This window comes from Cebus imitator, unplaced genomic scaffold, assembly GCF_001604975.1.
Source record: "Cebus imitator isolate Cc_AM_T3 unplaced genomic scaffold, Cebus_imitator-1.0 Scaffold334, whole genome shotgun sequence".
NCBI lineage: Eukaryota > Metazoa > Chordata > Mammalia > Primates > Cebidae > Cebus > Cebus imitator.
In genome coordinates, this window is record NW_016107649.1 from 2,645,336 (window position 1) to 2,658,659 (window position 13,324).

Sequence of the window (13,324 nt, forward strand, 5' to 3'; positions counted from 1 at the left end):
ATGTGGTATTATTCCACTGGTTCTATCACACCTACTTACAGACATCTTGATTTCTGAGATGTGGGCTCCTCTCTCAATAATCTTCCAGTCTCATTTCAAATGTTGCCTGATCTAACTCCACAGCACTTCAGACACAGAACACCAGTTCTTGTGCTCCTAAGTAAAATATGATGGTGCATGAACCTTGATCCTTTAGTTGAGAAGTCAAGGTAATTTACTGCGACTATACCCATACACAGTCTCTACCCTGATGGATCTCATGCAATGAGGCTTCGTTGCTTTCACTTACGATTTTGCTGCTTTCATTTGGGTTAATATCATTGCAGGCAAAGTAGTAAAAAATTTGATTTTTCCCTATACAATATATCTGTAGATCATTGCTTAAAAATATTAGTGTAAAGGTCTGCACCACAGTGATGATGTTCAATTTTATATTGAGATTGAAGGTGGGGAGATATCAAGGGCATACCAATTCAGCCATAAATATGTTTTGTGTCAATGTTATAAAGTTGTTATAAAATTTTGGTAATCCAGAAAAAGCTAAACCTTTTTTTTTTTAAAGGGAAGAAAAGTGCTTCTGAGGCTTTTTAAAAATAAGTAACTGTTTTCAGATTCATTTTTTGCAAAGGTTGCTAATACCATTCGCAGACACCAGCAAACCAGACTGAACAGAAAGATTCCTCTGGTAGGATGTCGAGCAAATCATTGAATTCTCCAATCTCTGACAGTATCTAAATGCCATTCTCAAGGCATTATATTCCCTGATTCATCATAAGATTAGCAAAGACAAGACAAAAAAAGTATATTTATTTACTAACCAATACAGAATATGGTAGGCCCTTTACCTGGAAGCCAGATTTGGCTTCTGGGATTTTCCAAAGGCCATTCTAGAAGAGGTGGCTGCTACTGATACCCAGGGAAGGCAATTCTTAAATTGCTTACCTTGGAATGGAACTTTCTGCGGACTTTAGGCCCTTGGGACCAAAAGCCATGAGGCATTTATGGATAGATGATGCAAGAATTTTAATAAAAGTTGCAATAACTCTGAAAATTGTGTCTTTAATAATCTACATACTATTAATAACGATGCATGCATAGTGCCGTGCATTCATAACTATTTGGTCATAAAAATATGTGACTGTAATTATGATATTTATAGTTAACTTATAAAAATACATGTAATTCTGAATGGCAATAGTTAATCCCTAGCTCTAACCACAAGCCAAGAAGGATTAGCTTATTATGGGAAAGTGCAATAGATAATTACAAAATGGACAAAGCTTTTACTCTCTTGAATTCAACATTCAAGAAGAACTATAATAGCATCATAAAACTTCACTTGTCATCATTATTCCTCTCACCTCACAAGGTAAAAAATCTAAATTCTGTGGAAATAAATGGGAATCAAATAGGAAAGAGCGACTAACATGATACAACGACAGAGGAGAGTAGTTCTTTCATAGAATACTTATGCACAACCTTCAAAGAGGTTTATAGTCACTGCAAGAATTCATGGGAAAATATCTAAACATAACTTTCATTAAAAAGAATTAAGCCTGGTCTAACATATGATTACCTTTAACCATAAGGAGTTAAGAATCTAACTTTTAGTTGATCTCTTTATGTAATTTAGGTGAATACCTTTTTGAAGTTTATAACATCAAAGAGAGTGGAACTCACATGGTACGTTCTAATTCAAATTTAAATTCTGATGGAAGGAAATAAATCCACATTCCAGTTTAAATACAGAAAAGGAGTGTTTTTTTCAAACTTCTTACTTTAAGGCCATACATATTTCAATTAAATAAAATATTACACAAAGCTGACATATTTCCCACACATTTCTCCTCTTCTAGGAGTTGACTGGTCATCTGCTGACAATAGATAAGTTCCTAATTTGAATGGCATTAGTACTTTACAAATGAACAAAATAATGAGTGTAAACTTGAAAAACTAGAGAGAGGTGCACACAAACTACCAAAAAAGTTGAGATTGGGGGTGACCTGCAAATCATGATCTCTTATCTTGGGATGTATCTTAGCATTCAGGAAATGGAATTCTTGAAAATATCTGTTTCACAGTGAGGTGTGGAGGTCAGATGATGCTCTGTTAGATTCTTCTTAGTATTAAATTACTTCTTCCTAGGACTGAATTAAGGCATTTTAGGTGGTATATTAACTCTTCCAGAACAAAGGATTCCATTTCAGTAAATTATTGCTACAGTTCACTAAAGAGAACTACTGTGTCCTGGAAAAGATAATGTTCCTTCTAAAATGCCCTCTAGTCACTCAAACAATGAGAAATTCATATTTGTCTTAGACACATTGATTCTTGAAGACATACACTAAAAAAAAAAAAAAGAACCATTTTTCCCTATCCAAATAGAGACTATCTGAATGGAAACGTAACATTAGCACTGCCTGGTCGTTTTGCAGGATATGCCATTTCCTCCACATGCGTTTGACAACCGGCGTGTTTGATTCTTTCTCTGTAAATCAGGCTGTCAATCTTCTTTGCATGTGGAATGGTCTATAGGAACCAATAAAAAACTAACCCAATAGCCAGTCTTTTAAAAAATAGGTGAATGAGTGGAGCGCGGCACACAATGGGAAGAAAAGGAATGATAGATAATGAACTTTCTAAGCAATTATCTCCCATGTTTTGCAAGGGATGCCAAAAAATAGAAATCTTTAAAAATGATGGGTAATCTGTAAGAGGAATTCTCCATCTCCCGGTACCCCCACCACAAAACCCTCACCCCCCAAAAAATCAAAACCCAAACCAGAAATCTCAGAAACTTCTATTTCAGATATGAGATCATGGTCTGGAGGCTACTCATACCAAATACCAGTTCATTCTAGCTCAGCAGTTCTTGAGGCCAAAGGCTAGGGATATTTGTGACATGATTTTACAAATAACATAAAAACAATAACCCTCTGGTTATGAAATCTATAGATATTGCACTCAAATTGACACAATGGAGAAGACATAGATCATTTCCTGTTGAAACCCAATTACCTCAAGGCAAAACAAAGCAAACTCCATTTAATAAATAAAATGCTGCTTAAATGTTTTCATTTTAGGGACTGTTCCCTTTCCCTTTTATATTCTGGAAAGCTATATGTCTAAGTACACTTGTTTTGTAACTTCATTAGTTTACCAACTTCATTTCCAGAGACGATAACAAGAATGAAATGGTTTGTTTCTTTTTTCTGAGCATAATTGAGTCAAGGAGTTTCATTATTTTAGATATTATTAATTTGATTAAAATATAGAAACAAAGTTGATGGGAAACAGTAGCTTTCTTCTAGGTAAAAGAGCTTACTAGCAGATTTTGTAATCACTGGACATTTATTCTGTCCTACCTGGAAATAAATTATGTTACTGCTTGGCATGGGAAAAGGCATTTTCTAGTAATTTTCTGTGACAGGAAGCACAGCGTTAGTCCAAGCAAGCCCCCAACGGGCTGAGTCCATCTGCTTGGGAGTAGTTTTAAACTTTAACTTAAGGAAAACATTTACCTCAGTACTTTTGTTTGAGAAAGAATTCAGCAGCAGTTACAGTTAATATGCCACCTGTGGAGAGCTGTGATTACCCTAGGAGGGGCCAGCTGAGGAGCACTTTCCAGGGAGCAAGAGCAACGCTATTGTAAGAAGCTACAAAATGATACTGCAGTTGGTACAGTGGCCACCACTATGGTGATCATGGCCTGGATTATGTTCCAAATACTAATGCAAGGAATATACTAGAGTTTATAGGATTAGAATAGTTTCCTTACACTAAGAACCAGTAGATGGCGTGTGATGAGTGGGTATGACCCATTTTACTCTATTTCACTCTATGAGTGTCCCTAGTTATGTCTCCTTTCTCCTATGTTAATTATTCATATTCCATGGCAGTTATTTTCCCTATCTAAAGTAAGAATGGCATAACTATGGAATACCCCAACTCACATACACATACTTGTGCACCTTTAGACACATGTATGGATAATCTGTGTAAAGTGCTCATTTGCAGTTGGGTGAACTCACTGAAAACAGCCATATCTGCCTTCCAAATACAGTAAAAGCCAATGATAATCCATATCAACTGTTTATTTCTAATATGAAACTGTAAACCTTGTCCATGTAGTAATTAATTCAAATGCCTTTTGTGTTTTTTTGCTAAGTCATCCAAAGCAAAAGTCTAGATGACTGATGATGACATGATATGCATAATCTAATGAACTCACATCTGTTTATTTTGCTCATCCCACAGTTGAATGACACTTACTGCTGAGACACTTGGGTTGATTTAGAATGGCTGTTAATGAGTCTATATATTTGGCTAAGGTTGATTTGACTTTCTAGGGAAAGACCATCCTATCTGCAAATGGACACCTCCCTCCACATAAACGTCAATGTACACTAAAGACAAATCTAAGTATATGTATATATGGGATATATACATATATATGTACACATAAAGTGGATTGGGAAGTCCTTTGGTTTAGACAGTATTAAATATGTACTTCCCAAGTGCATAGGTTTCCTTTGACCAACCTGTTCAAAAAACAAACATGAAAAGTGCCTTGGCAATTTTGACATTTCCTATGTCTTTCCCCCTATTTGAAGGACACCTTTCCTTGCTTCTCCATTGCTCCTAAGCATTTTATTTTTAAAAGCAGTTGGTTCTTTTGGCCTGCTATCTTAACACTCTATTGAGTCGTCCATTCCTTGGAAGCACTCTCAGACTACATGCAGAAACTTGTTTTCAGCAGAGAACAAGATTGCAAAGAACTTTTCCCTTCTTTTTTATTCCCTCTTCCCCCCAAGAAGCAGACACCCTGACATGTCATGAATAATGCATTCTTGGTCTGACTTGCCTTGTTACCCCTGGCCAGCCCAAGCAGCTGAGGTCTGAGCTTTACTTGCCCTGCATCGTTGTGCAATACTGGAAAAGAAAAATAATCCATTGGTCTATACCCCTCAGACTGTGGTGACATGATCAGGGTTCTCTTGAATTTCTATGCATTCAATTTCCTCTCTTTCCTTTCGCTTGGCACGTTTCTTTTTCTTGTGGTGCTTTTTGGAAGGGGGGAAAAACGTTAGGAACACAGGTAAAATAACAAAACAGTGCAGAAGTGTGCAACCCCCAGTGAGCAGCAAGCATTTGAACAGTGTGAAGGTCAGGTTCGAAGGCACAAATAGAAGGGGGACTAACCCAATAAGAAAAGAAGTAACATTTTGCAAAATGGCTGTCCCATGCTCTTGCAGGGAGCTTTTTATACATTGTGTTCGGGTGTGCTCAGTTGCTAGTACAAATGTGTAAAGCAGTGGTGCACAGTGGTCAATGGCGAAATTCAAGGTGTAGATAAGGCACAAGATAGAAATGCAATCCATGTCGACGTTCCATAAGGTCATTAAGCCCAGAACGCCCAGCTCAATTGAGGTGACGCTAAGAATTAGCCAGAAGTTTCCCAGAGGGTGGATCACTAGGAAAAAAGTCAGGATTAACACCAGGAGAACACCAAAGCCTGCAATCAGAACAGGCACTGTGACAGACAAGCTGTAATGGTCCATGAAGACAAAGGAGGGGTTGAACACGATGAATCGGATGCTCTTTGAGAGGGATAGGGGCCTTAGCTTTTCCAACACTTCTATGACTTCCTTCTGCTTGTCTCTGCTAGTCCTGGCCACCAGATACAAGCGAGAAGCAATGATGTTGTTTTCATCCCCTGCCTTGGAGAAGATGATATCATTTCGAAAATGCTGGAATTCTGGCTTTTTTAAAAATGAGCTTTGCAGGACACTAATGAAGTCACTTTTGTTATTGGCACTGATGTTGCTGGCCTTCAGGAACTGATAGTACTGCTCCACCCAGGAGACTGCAGTGAATCCACTACAGAGTCTTCTTAGGTCCTCCTGGACGCTGCTGTTCCAGTACTCTAGGGGCTCATATACATAGAATCCTATTACAGGGCTATAGTTGCTGAAATATTTCTGCTGAACCATGGCATAGGAAATGCTTGGCGAATCACTGGCTAGTAGATTGATGATGTTGGCTCCGTCACTGATCTGTAAGCACCCCATGAAGGAGAAGGAAGCATAAATGAGATAGAGGATGACGACAAATGGCTTCACATATATGTTGGTAATCCATTCATTATAATGTTCACGGAGGAAGTGCTGAATGAAGTGGTGCTGATAGGGGTTTGTCTCATGATGGGAGGTCTGTTGATGCCCATCACTCATCACTGTCTGGAACCACACAGGTTTGCGATCCAGGTATTCTGCAGAAGGGATCTTACAGCAAAAGATGCTGTGGTAGCGGTTTTGCTCTAGTTGGCCAGCAAAGACCAGACAGGAGCCAAAGAAGGAGAAAATGTAGAAGTAGTTCAACAGAATGGAGACACACATGTTTTGACAGAAGACCTTCACAGCCTCAATGTTTGTGAATGGACTGGCACCCATGCCAAACGTGATGAAGTACAGGGAGCTGGTCATGGTATAGGTGACCATCACATCAGAATAGGCGTCTGCTATCCTGTCTTTGAAGGGCAAGTTCTCTTTGGTTCTCCGCCATCCAGACAGAAGCTCAAACACTCCTTTAGTTCCATGACCTAATGTTTAAAAAAAGAAAAGAATAATTATTTTTACTTCCTCCTATGGCTCAGGTGAATTCTTTATAGTTTATCTATGCTAAATAGCATTTTATACTCTAATGTTAAAAGGACCGTGATCCTTCTATCAGGGTCTCAAAAGTTGACTTACATATAGGATACATTCTGTCCCTGTTTCACTTTAGCAAAACCCAAATTTGTTGATATTCTGGGAAAATTGAAATATTTATTGTCCAGTCTATGAATGTGACAAGTTGTAAATATAATGTTACATTATTACATGATTTTTCCCCCTGTAAACATATTGTCTTCCTAAATGGATAGTAAGTTGTAGAGGGCTGGGGCTGTTATTTGTGCACCTTCAAATGTCCCTTAACATCATGGCAAGTGCTTGGCTAACTGAATCATTGACTGACAGTTCCTAACTTTCATTTCAAGGTGATTTATATGCTGATTTAGGAAATTACGAAAGTATGTTAAACACTTAAAAATGGCTCTAAATTGATTTTGTAACGTTGATAATCTGCTTGGTGGCCAAATGGCTTAGAAGCCAATTTTCAGAGATTTGATTAATTAACTCTGGATGTGAGTCAAAAAAGAAAAAAATTTTCAGGTCACATAAAAGACCCAGAGCAAGACCTTCAGGGTGAAAAATCTTGGCAAGCACTTCCTTGGGGCTTCTCATAGAGCTTTGACTCAGGTGAGATGGATGCTGACTAAATGCTTTTGACAGTTTCATTAAAGTGAATGAAGAATGCTTATTTTAAACCAACATTTGTGTACCTTTTGATAAGAGTAAGTAAGCAAAATGCTTATTCAGGACATATTACTTGAACACCCACTGTGCGCCAGACTCTGGTAGCTACTGAGTTGCAATTTTGAGGAATTTCGCAGCGCTTAAGATACTAACACTTTCTTACTAGCAAAAGAAGAAAGCAGCTGGGAAAACAAAGATATTGTGCCATATTTGCAGTTTCCCCTTTTTTCACTTCCCTGAATTGGACCTGTCAATGACCATACACAATATATCAATTGGTAGCTTTCTGAGTGAGTGGAAATCTTCATAGATCACTCTTGCCCTTGTGGGCATAGCAATACTACATAGGAACCTTTTCTGTGAATGGATGCAAGCTGTGCTTGGGCTGTTCTCCAAGAAATCCATTAGACAAAGACATAGCTGAAAGGTCATTTACTGGTCAAAATGACCTAGTTCATGAAAACCTGGAAAATGGACTTTTGTGTGGCACTTAGATATTTGAGTTAGGTGTTACAGACTCAGTTTACTTAGTAGTGCTTTAACAAAGATATGATAGCTGGGGTCTTACTGCAATTGCTCTGAATTTGCACTGCTGAGAGCTTTTGCTAGCTGACCTATATAACTCTTCTCTCTTTTATTTGAGACTACAATATACACACTTAAAAATATTATTTCCTAGCCTAGTTTTCAACGAGAGGTGGTGAACCATGTGATAGTTCTGGACAATGCAATATAACTGAAAGTCATTTAAGGATGCTTGTTAGAAATCCAGAGGGCACTTTGTTGGAAATGGCATAATGAAGCCACCACTAAGAGTCTTTGTCTGCCTCCTTTTGAAATTCTCTTTTTAAAAAACCAAATCTCCATTCTGCTAAGCCATTGTAGGTAAGGCTGTTAACATGCAGCTGAATCTATTCCTAACCAACGTTTCATAGGTGAGTTAACATTTACCAAAATCTCTTTTATGATGACCTAAGGATTCTTGCTTCATAGATAATTTGACTTTAGTATTTACAGACTTAAATGTATATGATGCAAATGTCTGACATTTAAAGACACATTGGCCAACCTCTTGGTAGTTTCTGTTAATTATTAATGGTTACTAAATGAAGCTAAGCATTGGAATTCTTTTTACCTCAAATATGAAGCCTATTTATTCTTCAAAGCTGTCTCTTATGGGTCTCCAATCAGGAAAGATAAGTGTATCCTAACAAGTAGAAAGGGTCATGTAACCTGCATTTAGGTGGAAGTCATTTTTTTTTTTTTTCATTTGGAAGTAATGAACTTCTTGCATTTTATCGTGAGCTCAACATATGTGTATTAAATTTAGTCTAATGATTCTTAGCAATGCTAATCGTTCATTCCTATCTTCTGCAAAACTCCTTGAAGAGACAGAATACAGTTCTTGCTCTATTAATCCCTTGACTAAAATATAATGTTAGAATAAAGGTTAAGGTAATTAAAATAATTCTTTAACGGGAGCACCTCTCTTCAGAAATGAGGACTTCTGCTATCTTAGTAGTCACAAGGGAAAGGCTATATGGAGCTACAGCTAAATTTGGCTTGCCTTTGATAGTGGTCATTTTTTTGCGACCTAATGTGGAACATTAGGTACACTATGTAGGCCAGATTTTTGCTTTATGTAGTACAAAGGTCTGTAGGTGGAGGACGATGATACTAAACCATATTAGATTAGGTAATCACTTTAAATGTGGTCAAGACTGAAAACACAATTTTCAAACTTTATTTGGAGATAGCATGTTTTACCCCACTCATATGTTTAAATATTTTACAGGATTTCCTACTGATATTCACTCATTTGACTGTCACAGTAATCTGGCCATTTACTAGCAGTTCAAATTTATTGCCTGCTCCAACCAAGGTAATTGTCTTTCACTGCCCTATGTGCACGTTCCTGATTAGTCTTATCTTCTTAGCTTTGTTTATGTTATTTTTGTCCCTTAAAATACTTTCCTCTAATTCTGGTCATATTAAAATTCTATTCATTGGTCTGTTAAGGGTCAGTTCAATTCTCCTCTTTGCCATGAATCCATTTGTAATGATCCCAGTCATGTAGATATATTTTAGTTCCTTAAATTTTTATTGCACTAATTAGTCATTCATTTTGGCCCTCAACCATATGCTGTTTTGCCCTGGAATTAAATGGTTTTTCCAAGATATGGTCTATCTCTTGGTTAGATTACAAATTCTTCAAGGCTAGGGAATGCATTTTATCTTACTTTTATACTCTGCAGAACATCTGATAAAGTGATAGATGCCCAAAAGATACCCATTAGCTTCTCATTGAATTAAATGAACTGTAATTCTTGATTCTAGATGGCTCCAAAAATGAATCTTTTTATTACTTATTATAAAATTCATTACACATCTTTATACCTATGTAAATATCAATTGTATCCAGAAGAGCTACACACTATTGACTTTCATTCAACCCAATATATATTTATTTAGAGTTTGTTATATAAGAACTTTTGCTAACCAGTATATAGACATAAAGATAAACATGAAACACAATCTTTTTCAACAACTGTCAGTCCAGAAGGTAATTTTCACTTAAGTAATTCTGAAACCAAGATTATAGCATCTAAGAAACTGCTTTAAAAATAGGGCTATATGCCTAAAAAATTATAGTGTCACTTGTAACAAAGTCATCAATACTTCTCTAAAAATAAACAAGCAAGAGCATGAATTAAGAAGAGAACATGTCAGAGTGATTTTTCTTTTTGTAGTTATTACTTCTATTGTCATAGAACAAGAAAATATACTATTGTGAAAACAGCTTAATTATTTATTTTAAGCTCTTGCTAATGCATATAGAATGTCTATATTAAAATGCTAGATATTATTGGGATTTCAGATTTAAAAATAACTATTAATCTGAAATAACCGTGTATAGTATCAGTAAAATTAATCATTTATAGAGATAAAAATTTAATAAAGCTTTTATTTGTTTAATCCTGGTTTCCCAACCTGGCACTATTGACACTTTGGGCTGGATAATTTTTTGTTGTCTGGGACTGCCATGAACATTAGAGGATGTTTAGCACCATTCTGCTACCAACTAGATGCCAGTTGCACAGCCCACAGTTGTAACAACCAAATATCTCTTCAGACATTGCCAAATGTTGCCTGTGGGGCAAATTTGGCCTCAGTTGAAAATTACTGGTTTAGTCAAAAGAAAAAGAAATAGTATACACACTCATACACACACATACTTAATTATCTGTTTCTGATTTTAAAATCAGGACACATTTCCATAGAACACTTTGGGAAGATGAAAAACAGTGGTGAAACAAATTATTCCATACCCCGCTACACAGAAAACTGCTAGTAACAACTTCAAGCATTTATTCCAGTCATTTATTTTTTTATCTTCCAAGCGGATGTATGTATATGTGTATGTATGTATATATATATTTATCTATGTATCTATCTAGCCATCTTTTCAGATTGGTAACTACCTATATAACTAATTCAAAGAACTGGGTTGCAACCAGCTGAAAATTAGGATTTGGAATTACTCTTGCTACTCTATCCAGCAGGCCAGTCAATCATGGAGAGCCTGTTTTCCAACCTCTGCACTGTTTTCTGTCTTGGTTTCTTACTTTTCACTTTGGTTTTCTGAGGCTGGAGCTGTTTTTTGAGCATCTACTCACTTGAAAGAAGCCCCAACGTTCTCTTTAGGTTTTCTTAATAGTATCTTATTCCCTGCAGTTCCACCCTTACTCATAGAGTCTTAATCCAACTCAAATAATGCACCTCAAACTGATACACCAGTGTTCACCCCAAAGACACTGGTGACCCATCAATTCGGATGATGATGCATGGATCAAATATAAATGTGACTCGCCCCACTGAATGATGATGAAACTATATTATATTACTTCCCAGTACCCAGCCTTGACTGTTCTTTGCATCTGTCCCAATTTCCCACCAAAATCCTTAATTCTCACCTGAGGCCACAGCTTGTTTTAAGAACAACTCCATTCAAGTTCTGGACTCATTTTACATGCATTTAGCCAACATATAAAGAGGGATTTTGTTCTTACTAAGTAGGGCTGTATGCTGTGCACTATGCAAATGCAGCTGATTCTCCCCGAGGAATCAGGGAAAGCTTCAGAAGGTTTAGGCAGAAGATGATGCTAATGACAGCCTAGGCTGGTGGGATAACATGAATAGAGACACAAACACTTGTAAACTATAAAAATATAGTTGTGTATTTAAAGTTTATAATTATTATTTTGTTCCCTTAGTAGAGATTAGCTCGCTGGGATAGCAGGTTAAGCTATTGTCCAAACTACATTTTTAATTTAATGCTCCCAAATCTGACTGCCACACTTTGGTCATGATTTCCCTGAGTTACATTAGTATATATTTGCACACTGTATTAGAATAATATAATAAGTAATTCACCTGGGACATTATTAGATGACTAATATTTCCTTTGGCACAGTTTTATGAAATAAAAGAGGGGGAACTCTTAAGGGTGAAAAAGAGTTGGACAAAGGAAAAACTGGAAGAAAAATTCAAAGAGAGGGATGAATAGAAATAATAGATGTGTGCGTGTGTGTGTGTGTGTGTGTGTCTGTGTGTGTGTGTGTGTGTGTGTGTGTGTGTGTGTGTGTGTTGAATACTCCACAAGCCTAACGGGATGCTGATGGGGACACCTCTTTCCAAATGAAAACAACTGGGAGCGTTGTATAGCATTAAGGAAAACATACATGGCGGCTTGCTAACTCCCATTTAACAATGATTTGGTAAGTTCTGCTATTTGCAATTGAGCCATATGAAATAGAAAGATCATGAAGGCTCTTCATGGTCATGGTAGTACAGGTCTGCCAGAGTGAATATTTAAATGCTCTAAATTAAAAAACACATCGTCATGGAACAAAACTGGTATCAGTCTTCCGTGAGGTGGGGAGCACTCAGTACTGATTATAATTCCACTTGAGCCTCCAGTAATCATTCTCCAACAAATAAAGTTGACTTCTAAAGTAAGATGGATCTTCTCTGAGAACCAGTTCCAGCCTACCTTTAAGAACATTTTTCAAAACTCCTACTCTTCTAATGTAAGCTTCCATATTGTAATCGCATCTAACATTGCTGTAGGAAAATTCTGTGGTGACATGGTTAGGTCTAAAGATAATTTTTCTTATTTTTTTGAGATGGAGTCTCATTCTGCCACTCAGGCTGTCTCAGCTCCCTGCAACCTCCGCTTCCTGCGTTCAAGCAATTCTCCTGTCTTAGCCTCCTGAGTAACTGAGATTACAGGCACCCGCCACCACACTTCGCTGATTTTTGTATTTTCAGTAGAGAAATACTGAAAATACAAAATACCATGTTGGTCAGGCTGGTCTCAAACTCCTAACCTCAAGTAATCCACCTGCCTTGGACTCCCAAGGTGCTGGGATTACAGGTGTGAGCCACAGTGCCCGCAAGATTTCTTTCTTTCTTTCTTTTTTTATTTTTTCAGAACAATGTTGTTCTCCTATAAATCCAATATAATTTTTTACAGTTGCTATTTTAATCCTACACACAATCTCTCCAAAACCTATAATTCCACAGAAAATAGTTTTTAACAAGGGTCAAATTCAACTGGACCTAGTTGTAACTGACTCAATTAATACTCTCTACTGAGTTTTTCTTTGCTATGTTGCTTTAATAAGGATGATCTGTGGGTTTCTGGTTTATTTTCATCAGCAGAATTAGAATTCTCTACATTTGCTTTCAGAAGACATACTGGTGGGTCTCTGATTTCACTCGATCATGTTAATCAAGACATGAAAGCTTGACACCGATATCAGAGACATAAGAAACAGAGGTTTAAAAATAATACTCCTTTTTATGACCCGTTTCAGGGAAAGCTTACTACTTTCCCTTAGCAGTTAGTTCTGCATTTGGTGAGCTACGCTTTCAACAACTTTGTGAAAATCACCTCTGCTTGT

The 13,324-nt window shown here is 37.0% G+C and overlaps 1 protein-coding gene across 1 annotated transcript; it reads right to left on the minus strand.

Moving 5' to 3' along the window:
- Positions 1 to 417: 417 nt before the first annotated feature.
- Positions 418 to 6,599, minus strand: PTCHD4 (patched domain containing 4). The gene has a single exon (XM_017505168.2). The coding sequence runs from the start codon at positions 6,498 to 6,500 to the stop codon at positions 4,968 to 4,970; it is 1,533 nt and encodes a 510-aa protein (XP_017360657.1). The 5' UTR covers positions 6,501 to 6,599; the 3' UTR covers positions 418 to 4,967.
- Between the last annotated feature and the right edge of the window lie 6,725 nt (positions 6,600 to 13,324).